General features: G+C 36.9%; 1 protein-coding gene across 1 annotated transcript in view; it reads left to right on the forward strand.

Moving 5' to 3' along the window:
* The window catches only part of LOC128506540 (complement C3-like), a 48,376-nt gene that overhangs the window by 21,718 nt on the left and 13,377 nt on the right, over window positions 1–13,281 (forward strand). The window contains exons 13-31 of the mRNA XM_053477035.1: window positions 917–1,114; window positions 1,434–1,625; window positions 1,906–2,067; window positions 2,209–2,338; window positions 2,501–2,569; window positions 5,439–5,630; window positions 6,161–6,278; window positions 6,369–6,460; window positions 6,598–6,737; window positions 6,931–7,137; window positions 7,364–7,427; window positions 7,561–7,647; window positions 9,253–9,456; window positions 9,935–10,010; window positions 10,115–10,274; window positions 11,986–12,081; window positions 12,183–12,333; window positions 12,430–12,593; window positions 12,906–13,064. Coding sequence (XP_053333010.1) covers window positions 917–1,114; window positions 1,434–1,625; window positions 1,906–2,067; window positions 2,209–2,338; window positions 2,501–2,569; window positions 5,439–5,630; window positions 6,161–6,278; window positions 6,369–6,460; window positions 6,598–6,737; window positions 6,931–7,137; window positions 7,364–7,427; window positions 7,561–7,647; window positions 9,253–9,456; window positions 9,935–10,010; window positions 10,115–10,274; window positions 11,986–12,081; window positions 12,183–12,333; window positions 12,430–12,593; window positions 12,906–13,064 — 2,661 coding nt within the window. The remainder of the gene's footprint in view (window positions 1–916; window positions 1,115–1,433; window positions 1,626–1,905; window positions 2,068–2,208; window positions 2,339–2,500; window positions 2,570–5,438; window positions 5,631–6,160; window positions 6,279–6,368; window positions 6,461–6,597; window positions 6,738–6,930; window positions 7,138–7,363; window positions 7,428–7,560; window positions 7,648–9,252; window positions 9,457–9,934; window positions 10,011–10,114; window positions 10,275–11,985; window positions 12,082–12,182; window positions 12,334–12,429; window positions 12,594–12,905; window positions 13,065–13,281) is intronic.

The raw sequence follows: 13,281 nt of genomic DNA on the forward strand, positions 1-13,281 counted from the left end.
GTTACTGTGAAACATTTCTAATATTAGTCCTGTTTGCAGGTACTTACAGTTATCAGTGTTACAGTTATCTAAAATCACTGTTTACTTAAATAATAACTTTCATCCTTCCAAGTGGCTAGGAAGTCTTTTTTTTATTATTTTAATTTTTTTGTAAATTTTTTAAATAATTTGAGTGCAGCACGACCACACATGCTTGGTCACAGCATGAATATACCCAGAATTGTGTTTATTATTACAGTAAAAACAGATAAAAAGGAATAAAATAAGCAAATACATACACAACATCATACTATTTTGTCATGTCATAAACTTACAGACAAAAATTCTTCAGGGCTCCCCTGTAGGTCTCAATGAAACGTTGTCCTTTGCAGCCAAGTTGCCATTGGTTACCCTGTTAGTCAGACCATTGATTTTCAATTGCTCTGGTCTAGGCTCAGCAATGTTGTGTAGTTAAAAATAAAGTCCGCTGCCACCTGAATGTATTACAGCTATGGCATGTTTCTTCCCTGATTCCACGGCCATATTACAGGCTTAAGAGTAGTTCTGGGAATCATTTTCACACATGAACTGTCCAGGGTGTACCCCTAAGCCCCCTGGGATAGGCTCCAGGTCCCTGCGACCCTGAATACAGAAGGAAGTGGTATAGAAGATGAGTGTGTGAGCACATATCACAGCTTTAAAAATGTTGCAAACCTAGATGGTTGTGCTGGTAAACCTTTGTTAACAGTCGTTAAGGTATTTTCAATTTTTTTTTATTTTTATTTCTTGACTAGACTGATCAATATATTTTTACCTTAAAATAGTTTTATTTTGTCATTGTTTTAGAAGCTGGTAGCTGATCAAGATTTGTTGTTGTTGTTGTTGTTGTATTTATCCCACATTTTTTTTCTGTTTGCTTGTTTTTTGTGGCAAACAGGCAAAAACCAAGGTCACTGGTATATCAGATGAAAGACAAGCTGTAAACCATATGGCAGCCAAGGCTTACACCCCCAAAATAAACTCTACCAATTATTTACACATAAGTGTAGATGCTGCAGAACTGGCAATCGGTGATCAGATGAACATCAATGCGATCTTTAATAGTAGTGTCCAAGACCATGATTTATCCTATCTGGTTTGTATCTAGGTTTCCTTTAAATAACTTTTGAGGCAGTGCTGCTTGCTTCTGCATTTCAACATAATAATAATAATAATAATAATAATAATAATAATAATAATAATGATGATGATGATGACGATGACGATAATAATAATAATCATCATCATTATTATTATTATTAATAATAATAATAATAATAATAATAATAATAATAATAATTTTGTTATTATTATTATTATGATTAATAATAATAATAATAATAATAATAATAATAATTTACCTGATAATTATTATTGTTGTCATAAGATAAACTCTGGGATTCTCTTTGTATCAGATCCTTAGTAAAGGACAGATTGTGAAAGGAGGAAGGTTTAGGAGACAAGAGCAGCTGTTAGTGACCTTGTCTCTACCCGTCACCAAAGACCTGCTTCCCTCATTTCGAGTGGTGGCATTTTACCACACAGGATCCTCTGAGGTTGTGTCAGACTCCATCTGGGTTGATGTAAAAGATACATGCATGGGAACGGTAGGTAATTTATTTTATTTTATTTTATTTTATTTTTTTCATTAGATAAAATGGTTATGTTCTTGTAAATGTAGAAATACATCAATATTTTAGTCCATCTGCACACAGACACAAGGACACACTCATAAATAGTTCCCTTATTGGAACTAAGAGTTTCTGGACATTCAAAATGTTGGTCTGGATAGGACAGTGAGGATTCTATTTGCCTACTAACACATTTTGTTCACAGCAAATCTTTTGATTTTCGTTTACTTTTCACTTACTTTCTTATGTAATGTAGCTGAAACTGGATGTTAAGGAAAGTTTAGATGCCAAAAAGCTCTTTGAGCCTGGTGAGGAGTTTCATCTCATAGTTACTGGAGATCCAAAAGCCAAGGTTGGTCTGGTAGCTGTGGATAAAGGTGTTTTTGTCCTCAACAAGAACAGACTTACACAGACCAAGGTGAGTAACACCCAACAGGGTATTTAATCACTTACAGTAGCAATATAAATCTTGTTGCTTTATGTTTGGGATTTCCTCAGGAACAGGGACAAAATGTGAAAAACAATTTTTTCGTCCCCATCCCCATAATTATATTGACAGATCTGGGACATTATTGAGAAGCATGACACTGGCTGTACAGCTGGCAGTGGTAAAGACAGTATGGGAGTTTTCTATGATGCTGGACTACTGTTTCAGTCTGATAAAGCAGGAGGCACCACTGAAAGAACAGGTAAAGCTGATGTTTAAAGCAGTACATAAACCATGGTGTCTAAATAATCTACAGCAAGTGATATCATAAAACAGTTGATTGCAAAATCAATGGGAAGAAAACAGCAGACTGAGCCTTTAGTTATAAGCTCTTCTATTTTATTAATTCCCATTTTTTTTATAGCTCCTGAGTGTCCTTCTACCTCGAAGAGAAAACGAAGTGCTGAGACTCTACAGCTCACACAAAAGCTGTGTAAGAAGCCACACTTATCATAATCATTTAATAAAATATATTTATTAAGTTGGCTTGAGAAAGCCAACTTACTGATATCCGACTTAAACTTATTATTATTATTATTATTATTATTATTATTCCGAGACTAAATTTGTAAACTCTATCTCCTCCTAGAGCTTTAACTCCACTAACTCCAAACTCGGCCCAGACCTTCAGACTGATCTCACGGGGTGTGCTATATCTTTTCTAACTGATCGGACTTACTAATTGCCCCGCAGGGGCAATTAACCGGCCCAAAAATCCCATTGACTTAACATTGAGACGAATTTTGACGGTTTGTTGCGCAGAGAGGGAATTTTGTAGAAACGTTAAATTAACCCTATTTGAAGATGTTTGCAGCCTTTGTCAAAAGATACCATGCACAAGGATATAAGTTTTACCCCCGGGGCAAGAGAGGTCCCCAATTTGCCCCATTGACATATAATAGGGATTTTGGCGATGAACTACTCCCGCACCATTTATCGTAGACCCATGAGTGAGGTGTCAAAGCGTGCAGAATATTCGGGAAGAATTTTTATATGACTTTACTAAGGGGTGGGAGGTTAATTGCCCCCGCAGGGGGCAATTAACCGTCCCATTGACTTATAATGGGGATTTTAGCTAATTATAACTGGTCCCGCACCGTTCATCGTAAACCAACAAATGAGGTGTCAAACCGTGCGCCTTATTCGGGAATGGGGTGCCGTGACTCTTCTAAGGGGTGGGTGGTTAATTGCCCCCGCAGGGGGCAATTAACAACCCACAGACTTAACATTGAGACCAACATTGCCCGAGTCCCATGAGTGAGGTGTTAAACCGTGCGCCTTATTCGGGGATCGGGTGCTGTGACTCTTCTAAGGGGTGGGTGGTTAATTGCCCCCGCAGGGGGCAATTAACCACCCACAGACTTAACATTGAGACCAACATTGCCCGAGTCCCATGAGTGAGGTGTTAAATCGTGCGCCTTATTCGGGGATCGGATGCTGTGACTCTTCTAAGGGGTGGGTGGTTAATTGCCCCCGCAGGGGGCAATTAACCACCCACAGAATTAACATTAAAACCAACTTTGACCGAAACCCATGAGTGAGGTGTCAAACCATGCGCCTTATTCGGGAATGGGGTGCTGTGACTTTTCTAAGGGGTGGGTGATCAATTGCCCTCGCAGGGGGCAATTAACCCCCCACAGACTTAACATTGAGACTAACTTTGCCCGAGTCCCATGAGTGAGGTGTCAAACCGTGCGCCTTTTTCGGGAATGGTGTGCTATGACTTTTGGTAGGGATCCGTCGCACGGTTTTCCCGAAATTCCCAAATAACCACCCCATTTTTCCCCATTCATTTCAATGGGAAATGGCCCGAAAAAGGGTGAAAACATGGGTCACTTTGAAAGCTTACCGTTCGGCCATAATTTGTCGTAGAAACATCATTCAAAGTTTGAACGGGTCACAAGACTTTGGACTTTTACGGATTGGGTCCATGTTTTGATAACTTTCACGGTTGCTTCACGAGAGCAGTTTAAGTTTGATGAAAATTTTGATTTTTCACCACGCGTGCCACTGTCAACTGCCATATTCACAGAGTGTGAATCGGAGGGTGTCTTTACACTGTCACCACGTCAATATAATACACTCTACGGGCATGAGGATTCAATATGTCGTAGTCAGGAAGTTCCTGCCACTCACGGTGAAAGAATTTTTGCGATCGGACCTACGGTTCTCGGTTGGGAAGCGTTTGTTTGAGAGCTTAATTATTACAGTTTGCGGTTCTCTGTGTCTGTCACAGAAGAGTGTGCGTGCGCACGACCCATCCCCCACACCACCGACTTGCTAATGCCAATTAGACTCAATCAAACTTCTCTTCTATGTACTATTTCTAACCCATTCAAACTCATCTCTCTATCTATCTATCTGTCTATCTATCTATCTATCTATCTATCTATCTATCTATCTATCTGTAATCTGATTATTTCTATCTATCTATAGACTTCCCTTCTATGTACTATTTCTAACACATTTTAACTCATTCAAACTTATCTAACTTTTCTAATCTATCTATCATCTGACTATTTTAATTAATCTATCTATCTATCTATCTATCTATCTATCTATCTATCTATCTATCTATCATCTGACTATTTATAACTAATCTACCTATCTATCTATCTATCATCTGACTATTTATAACTAATCTATCTATCTATCTATCTATCTATCTATCTATCTGTAATCTGACTATTTCTATCTATCTATAGACTCAATTATAAATCTATCTATCAATCTATATATCTGTAACTGTCTATCTGTCTGACACTATCTATCTATCTATCTATCTATCTATCTATCTATCTATCTATCTATCATCTGACTATTTCTATCTATCTATCTATCTATCTATCTATTTATCTATCTATCTATCTATCTATCTGTAATCTGACTATTTTTTATCTATCTATAGACTCAATCATGAATCTATCTATCAATCTATATATCTGTAACTGTCTATCTGTCTGACACTATCTATCTCTCTATCTATCTGTCTTTTAAACCTTTTAAACTTAAACTGTTTTAACTTTTTTAACTTCTTAAACAATTTTAAACTTTTCACACTTTTAAACTTTTATCTCCGGCTTTCTCAAGCCAACTTAAAGTTTGTCTAAACAAACTTTTGTATCTAGTTATTCTTATTATTGATTGATTTTTTTTGTAAAAAAAAAAAAAAGTACTATGTGAAGTACCACATGAAGAGCGAGTGAGAGACAAAGAGAGAGAGAGAGATCAGGGATTCCTTCGAGGAATCTTTTTCACAAATCTGACTGTACTTTATCTTCAGTTATTACATTGTTTTTTAGTTGGTAAATATGCCGGTGAACAGAAGAAATGCTGTGCAGATGGACTGAGGCAGAACAGATTGGGCTACACATGTGAACAGAGAGCTTCATACATTTTGGATGGTGCAGAGTGTGTACAGGCCTTCCTGAACTGTTGTAAGGAGATCCAAAAACGCAAGCAGGAGGAGAAAGACTTGCTGCATCTGGCTCGCAGTAAGAGCATCTCACTACAGTACATATCATAGGGTTGTACTTGATTGTGTACGGTATTGTCCATTGTATGGAATTCTTTCAAGATGCATAACCAAAAATCCTTACAAATCATGTCTTTCTTTTCAATCTAGCTTTATTTTAAGTCAGTGCAGTGATAATAAACTAAATTAGCTTCACTGCTTAGGTAGCAAGGTAGCTTAGGTAGCAGATCTGTCAGCTTTTCACCCCACCCCACCCCCACCAACACACACAGTCCAAAGACATGCACTGTAAGCTGATTTACATTTCCAAATCGCCCATCATGTTTGATTAGGTTTCTGATTGTGTGTGCTCATACTCTGCAATGTGCTGACACGTTGATAAAATGAGTCTCCAGCCTTGTGCCCTGAGTGCCCTGGCATAGGGTCTGCCCAGTGCCCCCGCAATCCTACAAAAGATAGAAAATGGATGAATAAATATTTTTGAAATATACTGTATGTTAAAAATGTACCACGTGTCCAAGCCATGTTCACAATAATACATTCGCCCAGGTGATGAGAAAAATGATGACTACATAAGCTCTGATGAAATTGTCAGCCGGACAAAGTTTTCCGAAAGCTGGCTGTGGAATGATATAGACCTGCCACCCTGCCCAGGAAATAGTCCATGGTAAATGCAATAATCTGACATTTTTGTTAGTATGAAGTATACCATTCTAAAACTTATTTCAGCAGTGATCTAATCTGCTTTTTATTGTAGTGAAACAACAAGTCTCACCTTGGACACAAACTATCTGATAGACTCTATTACTACATGGCAGGTCCTAGCCATTAGTCTCTCTACAACTCATGGTCAGTGCCACATCCTCTTTATATATATAAAAAGTCTAAATGTAAACAGTAATTTTACACCTAAAATATACAACAGATATCTGCAAGGGCTGTAATATGAGATATCTTTTGAAAATTTAATTGATCTTTCCCTGTAGGCATCTGTGTATCTGATCCCTATGAAATAACAGTGGCAAAACTCTTCTTTGTGGATCTTAAGTTACCTTACTCGGCAGTCCGCAATGAACAACTAGAAATCAAAGCTATTCTGCATAACTTCTCCAACCTGAAACAGAGGGTATTATTTGGCTCCTATTTGCAATTCTACAAAGTGTATTATTTTAACAAAAATATGGGTCAATTCACCACAACATGGTGGTGCAATGCTGATGCCTGCTGATGGGTTCCAAGGTCTTTAGTTCAGTCCCGAGCTAAGACTAATGAACATATAATGTTTTTTTGCAAGTTTCTAATTTCCCATTCCTTTCCAGGTGCGTGTGGAATTCTTCGAGACAGAGCATGTTTGCAGTGCAGCCAGCAAAAAAAAGAAATACCATACTATAGTTAACATTGACCGCAAGTCCACCAGAGCCATCCCATATGTGATCATTCCCATGGAAATAGGGAACCGCCAGATAGAGGTGCAGGCTGCAAGTGCAACGGTTTATGATGGTGTAAGGAGAACCCTGAAGGTGGTGGTGAGTATCAGCAGATTATATATTAGTCAGCTTTCGAGACAGGATACAAAGGAGTGGGTTGCATTTGTCTGTACTGGTCAACTGATATAAAAAATATATATATATTATAAGAAGGTGAATAAAATGCATGCATCTTTCTTGTCTCAAGGGCCTTTTCTCTCTCATTATTATTATTATTATTATTATTATTATTATTATTATTAACATGTTCATCTTATTTACCCAGTCTGAAGGTGTGCTAACTGAACGCCAAGAACAAAATTTGGAGCTAAACCCGTCTCGAGAGCCTGGTGAGTTTTATCTATTAGATATCTAATTATTACTTTGTTTCTTGTGGTCCATATTTATTTGTCAGCATATTTGTCCACACACACCAGTATTTCAGTTCCATGTGATGTTTTCTTCTTTTGTTTTTATTTAAAGGTGGCATACAAGTCGTGCATTACAAAAGTGAAATACCAAATTGGCAGGTTCCAAACACTCCTGCACACACGTTCATCAGTGTGGCTGGTAAGAAGGAACTCAAACTCATCACTATAAGTCAATATGAAGCTTGATTAATTAGTCATCCCAGTCATGTACTCATACAGGGTACAGGGGTATTGATGCCTTATTTTGATTGCCAGTGGAAAACGTTCTTTACAAGCTTGGCAGTACATTACTTTTTGTTTTTGTTTTTCAGAAGTCAAAAAATTAAAGAATTAAAAACTTGTTACAAGGTTGCATGAGCTGTTTGTACTCAAATTTGGGTTGCATCCACGTAGGTGAAGTGACATATTTTAAAGCTTTTTTTGTTTGTTTGTTTGTTTCATTTTGATGATTACTGCCATGAAGTTAACAATTAAGACTAGACATTAGAACTATTTGTATTATTAAATGTAAAAAAAACAAAACAAAAAAAAAAAAACAGGTGGTCGCCCAGGACCACATTTGAGTCACTGGCTCATTAGATTTTTGTATAATTAATGCCCCCAAATTTGTTCATTTTATTGATTATATATGCCGGTGGTTTGTTCTGTCTGACTAAAGCTTTTACAATCAGAGATTATTTGGTGTTTTTTATGTTTATATGTTTTTTAAATAAGTAAGCATATCTGTCTCCCAGGAGATTGCAGACCACTTTATGATTCCAGCTGCTGACAAGCTTTATGGAGATGCCAATTTTCTTTTTCAGCAGAACCTAGCACCTGCCCACAGTGCCAAAAATAAATAAATAAATAAATAAATAAATAAACACCAACTTGTTCCATAACAATCTGTAATTGATAGGCCACCCAACTCACCTAACCTAAACTCCATAGAAAGTCTTGGGGTATTGTCAACAGAAAGTTGACTAAGACTTGGTCTTAATCTTAGCCTGGTCAATAGTGCCTGGGCAGTGCCACAGGCTGATCATATCCATGCCATGTCGCATTGATGCAGCACTATATGCATAGAGAAACAATTCCTTCCAAGTATTGAATGCATACTTTTTCGGAATTTATGTTTTGTAAATATATTTTTCTTTGATCTTAGATAGATATTCTGAAATACTGGATTTTCAAAAAAATCTCGTCAATTCAATTAAAAAAACTTTTAATATTTAACTTTATGCGTAATTATTCTAGAGTTTATCCTTGTTAATTAAGTTATACAAAAAGGAAAACTTTTCATGATATTCTAATTTATTGAGATGCACTGTATGTACTGTTTACACCATTCAGTCATAAACAATGAAGTGAATAACAGTGAGTATCTACTCAGCAGTGAGTATCTGAGCGACTATGACTCATATTAGTCTAATACAGTATTAAGTACTAATAATGAAGGAAATTCTATGGAATATTATAACATTTTAAAACACTGGAGCAATCAATGAAATTAGAAAACATAAAATATTTAGTTTTTTTTATTTACATGTAGTGAATCTAGAATATATGCAAGATTCACTTTTTGATTTAAATTGGCAAAATTACTCGTAGTCCACCGACCATAGTTATTTTGTAGTTGTATCCTTATGTATTTTTCTTTATTAAAATCATATACTAGATTGTGTTATACATAATAACTTTATTTACAAAAGAAAAAACCTTTTTAGTCATTTTAATTACCTTCTTACTGTTTATGTACCTGCAGGTCATGAGGTGGGTCAGACAATCGAGCAGGCCATCAGTGGAGACTTCATGGGGCGTCTGATTATACAGCCCACTGGCTGTGGAGAGCAGAACATGATCCGTATGACAATGCCACTTACTGCCACACGCTACTTAGATACCACCAAGCAGTGGGAAGTAGTTGGCTTGAGTCGACGTACTGAGGCTGTCCAACACATCCAGACAGGTGGGAAGACTTTTCCAAACTACTTTACAGAAAATTTATAAAATTCTGTAACCACACAACTGGGCCGGTTAAATGATATACAGCACAATAAAAAGCTATTATGCACATCCTGCTTCTCTTAACACCTCTCATATATTTATATATATATATAAATACCTGAGACCTGAGGTGATGTCCACTTAAATGCCTTTTGATCTCATACCTCAGTAAGAGAGCTTAGCAGTCAGTCCCCTGCCTCATTCACAAACTATAGAATCAGTGTGCCAATAAGATTAACTGACCCACAAAGTGACATGAAAAAAAGAAAAAACTACTGCAAACGAGTGATAGAAAACTGATTGCACAAATGTTGTCATCATTCTGATATTCTTTTTCTCCACTTACACATTGCCAATCCCTGCAAGATGCTGCCCTGGGGGGCTGCCCATGTTGCTTATATCTCAATCCACCTCTATAAAAAAATCTCTCCCTCTCTTAGGATATCAACGGGAACTTATGTACCGTAAAACCGATGGTTCTTATTTTGCATGGAAAAGTAGGCCAAGTACCACATGGTAAGAGTTTTGTGTAAATAAATATTATTTGATGAATAAATACATTTTTACCACAACATTAAATCCTAGATTAATGCTGGCTGCTTATATTTTGTGTTATAAAGGTTGACAGCTTATGTGGCCAAAGTCTTTGCATTGGCCAGTGACATTATAAATATAGAAGAAAATGTCCTCTGCAGCGCCCACAAGTGGTTGATCCTGAATGCACAGATGCCAGATGGCGCTTTTAAAGAAAATGCCCCAGTGTATCATGCAGATATGGTTGTAAGTTAAGCTTAGGTTTTGTTTTTAACTGAAATTATTGACATCTTGTAACGATCCAGGTCGCGCGAGGGGGCAGAGCCGCGCATAAACTGTTTAGAACGGGCAGACCTGCAGTCTACTACCAAACAGAGAGAGCCGTGGCCATTTATACACACGGTTGCCAGGCGATGCTACACACCTGGCGGCGTGTTTATATTAGGGTCCTGATACAGAACCTTGGCACTGTAAGTAGTGATCGCGAGATGAAGCGTCATAAAGCTCCGAAGCCTCCCAGCCAATTGGTTTACAAAAGGGTTAATTTCTTGAGGCTCCATTTGCACACAACCCCCTCACTGGTCAAATAATTTAGGACGAGCAGATGTGTTCTTCATTATTTTACTAGTACTGTATGTGATCCTCTCAAAGCTGTCTAGTCATACTGTAGGTTGGAAATGTGAATTGTACATGATTTTCATTAAACTATGCATCTTTCTATTGTGAGCAGAAGATAATAACCCATTTAAACCATCTTGTGTCCTCCTATTAACATGCTTATGTAAATAGTGTGTATAAGATTTCCTTGCCTGTTACATTTTGATCAATGTTCCATGGTAGTAGCCCACATACAAAAAAAAAAAAAAAAAAAAAAAAAAAATATATATATATATATATATATATATATATATATACAAAATTAATACAATAAAAATAAGACATTGTAGGTGCTTAGTGGATGTAAGTCTGGCAGAATGTGATTAACCCTTTTTAAACTGAGGCAGTGTTACTGAAAAGAGGAAAGAAGAGAAAGGCAGTGCATGTGCTTGTGCAACTGCTGTTTGTGGGGTGGAGGGGGGAACACTTTATTCATTTACAGTATATTTAAAAGCAATACTACCCACGAATTGTGTAGATTCCTTGTATATATATATAGTACTTTTAATCTTAATATATACAGTTTATTTTTTCAAAACTAAACAGGAAACACAAGAAACAACAAAGCAAAAGACCTATAACCTATAATACTACAAAAAAAAAAAAAAAAAAAAAAAACATAATTACAGGAATTTATACAGGAATAACATTTAGGTCTAAAAAACAGAGGTTGGGCTTTATATATTTCAATACAAGGCAGCAAGATTCAAACCACTTCTTGAATCGTCAATTTTCAGTGAGGCTTCAAACGTCATTCATGACGTCAGTCACCGTAAATAATACAAGCCTCGAAACGCACTTCACTAATAGTTCCTGGATTTCTCGACACACGCCTTGAAGCATCGGCACAGTATCAGTATCAGTGATAAGTATCAGTGCCAAAGACAAAGAAAGATAGATAGACAGACAGAGACAGAGGCAAAGACCCAGTCTCTGTCTTCCTAAAACGCCGGCGTGTGAGAGAGAGAAACGTAGAGCGACACGCAGCAGTCCAGAGGGCGCGCTTAGTTTAAGCTATTAGTGCCAAAGCACAAAAATAAACAGTCTCGCTCATAAATCCTCGGTAAAGGCAAATGCCCCAAGAGGAAATAAGTTTTTATTTTTACATCATCTTCAAAGGCCTATCATAAGCACTCTCACAAACTCCTGTTTCATTGACCCCCTCTAAATCAACTCTCATAAACATTAAAACATCTCGTGGTGCGGCTCTCCATAACGTGCCACATACTGTAACATATCTACCAAAATAAATAAATAAATAAAAATGTAACATTTGATATATATTTTCTGTGTGTTCCAGGGTGATGTTCAGGGACAGGATGGTAATGTATCTCTGACAGCATTTGTTCTGATTGCTTTGCAAGAAGGAAACCACCTCTGTGCCAAAGTAGTTGGGGTATGTTAATTGTTAAACTATATATGTGCATATGCAATAGGCCAAACTGAACAAACATGTATTAAAGTTTTGTCTTATTCTTATTTTTCTTGATCATTTAGAGTCTCCCAGAGGCTTCCAGGAAGGCCGTTGATTATTTAGAACATAAACTTCCCTCACTGACAAATCCCTATGCAGTTGCCATGTCTTCCTATGCATTGGCCAATGCTGGCAAATTTCACCGAGATCTCCTGATGCGGTCTTCAACTGATAGTCAGTGACTTTTCATTTTTATTAATTATTTATTAAAGGTGTGAATTTTACTCACACCTTTAGGACACACATTTAAAGTTTCTTTTTTGTTCTAAGATGGGTCTTACTGGAAAGCCACTGGAGGAAAACACTCCACTCTGGAAGCAACAGCATATGCCTTGCTGGCACTCATAAAATTCAAGGACATTGATGCAGCAAAAAGAGTTGTTCATTGGCTCAATAGACAGAGTAGACCATATGGTGGTTATGGCACTACCCAGGTAGGTTGATAAGTTTATGTTGTTTAATTCTTCCTTTTTTATTCAATGAGCATCCTGACTATCTGCATGGTATAATTAAATTTAAGCTACTTTAAACACAGTCTTCCGAATCTGTACAATTGCACTGGAGACAGTAAAGGTAACAATTTAATCCTCAAAATATTGTCAGGTGTACACATGTTTAAAACTAAATTCTATTTACCAACATCCCTTTGATTTCCATCTAGATCTAAATGCATTTGGTCTATTTCAATTAATTAAATTTATCTCAAGATTGTAGCATAATTTCATTTCTTGTTGCACATTAACTAGGCAACCATCATGGTGTTCCAAGCAGTGTCTGAGTACTATATTCAAGTAAGAGATCGTCAGAAATTTGACCTGGATGTGGAAGTGAGTGTGAGTGGACGGAGTGGCCGTATCGCATGGAAGTTCAACAAGAACAATGCATATCTTACACGCTCAGAAAAGGTGCTTTAGAGTAAAAGAATGTTAAAATCATTTTTTAATGAATATGATCTCACTAAACATGAACACCATACCGCCCGATCACAATACAGTTTAAAGCAGGTAACGCTGGGTTGTTCACCCTCTAAAGTTAGCTCTTGTTCAAAAGTTCAATTGATAAAGGTTTTGCTCACAAATACTCTGTGATTGAACTATGGTATTTAAGTTGAACAGATCAGTC

This window comes from Clarias gariepinus, chromosome 18, assembly GCF_024256425.1.
Source record: "Clarias gariepinus isolate MV-2021 ecotype Netherlands chromosome 18, CGAR_prim_01v2, whole genome shotgun sequence".
In the NCBI taxonomy this organism is placed as follows: Eukaryota; Metazoa; Chordata; class Actinopteri; order Siluriformes; family Clariidae; genus Clarias; species Clarias gariepinus.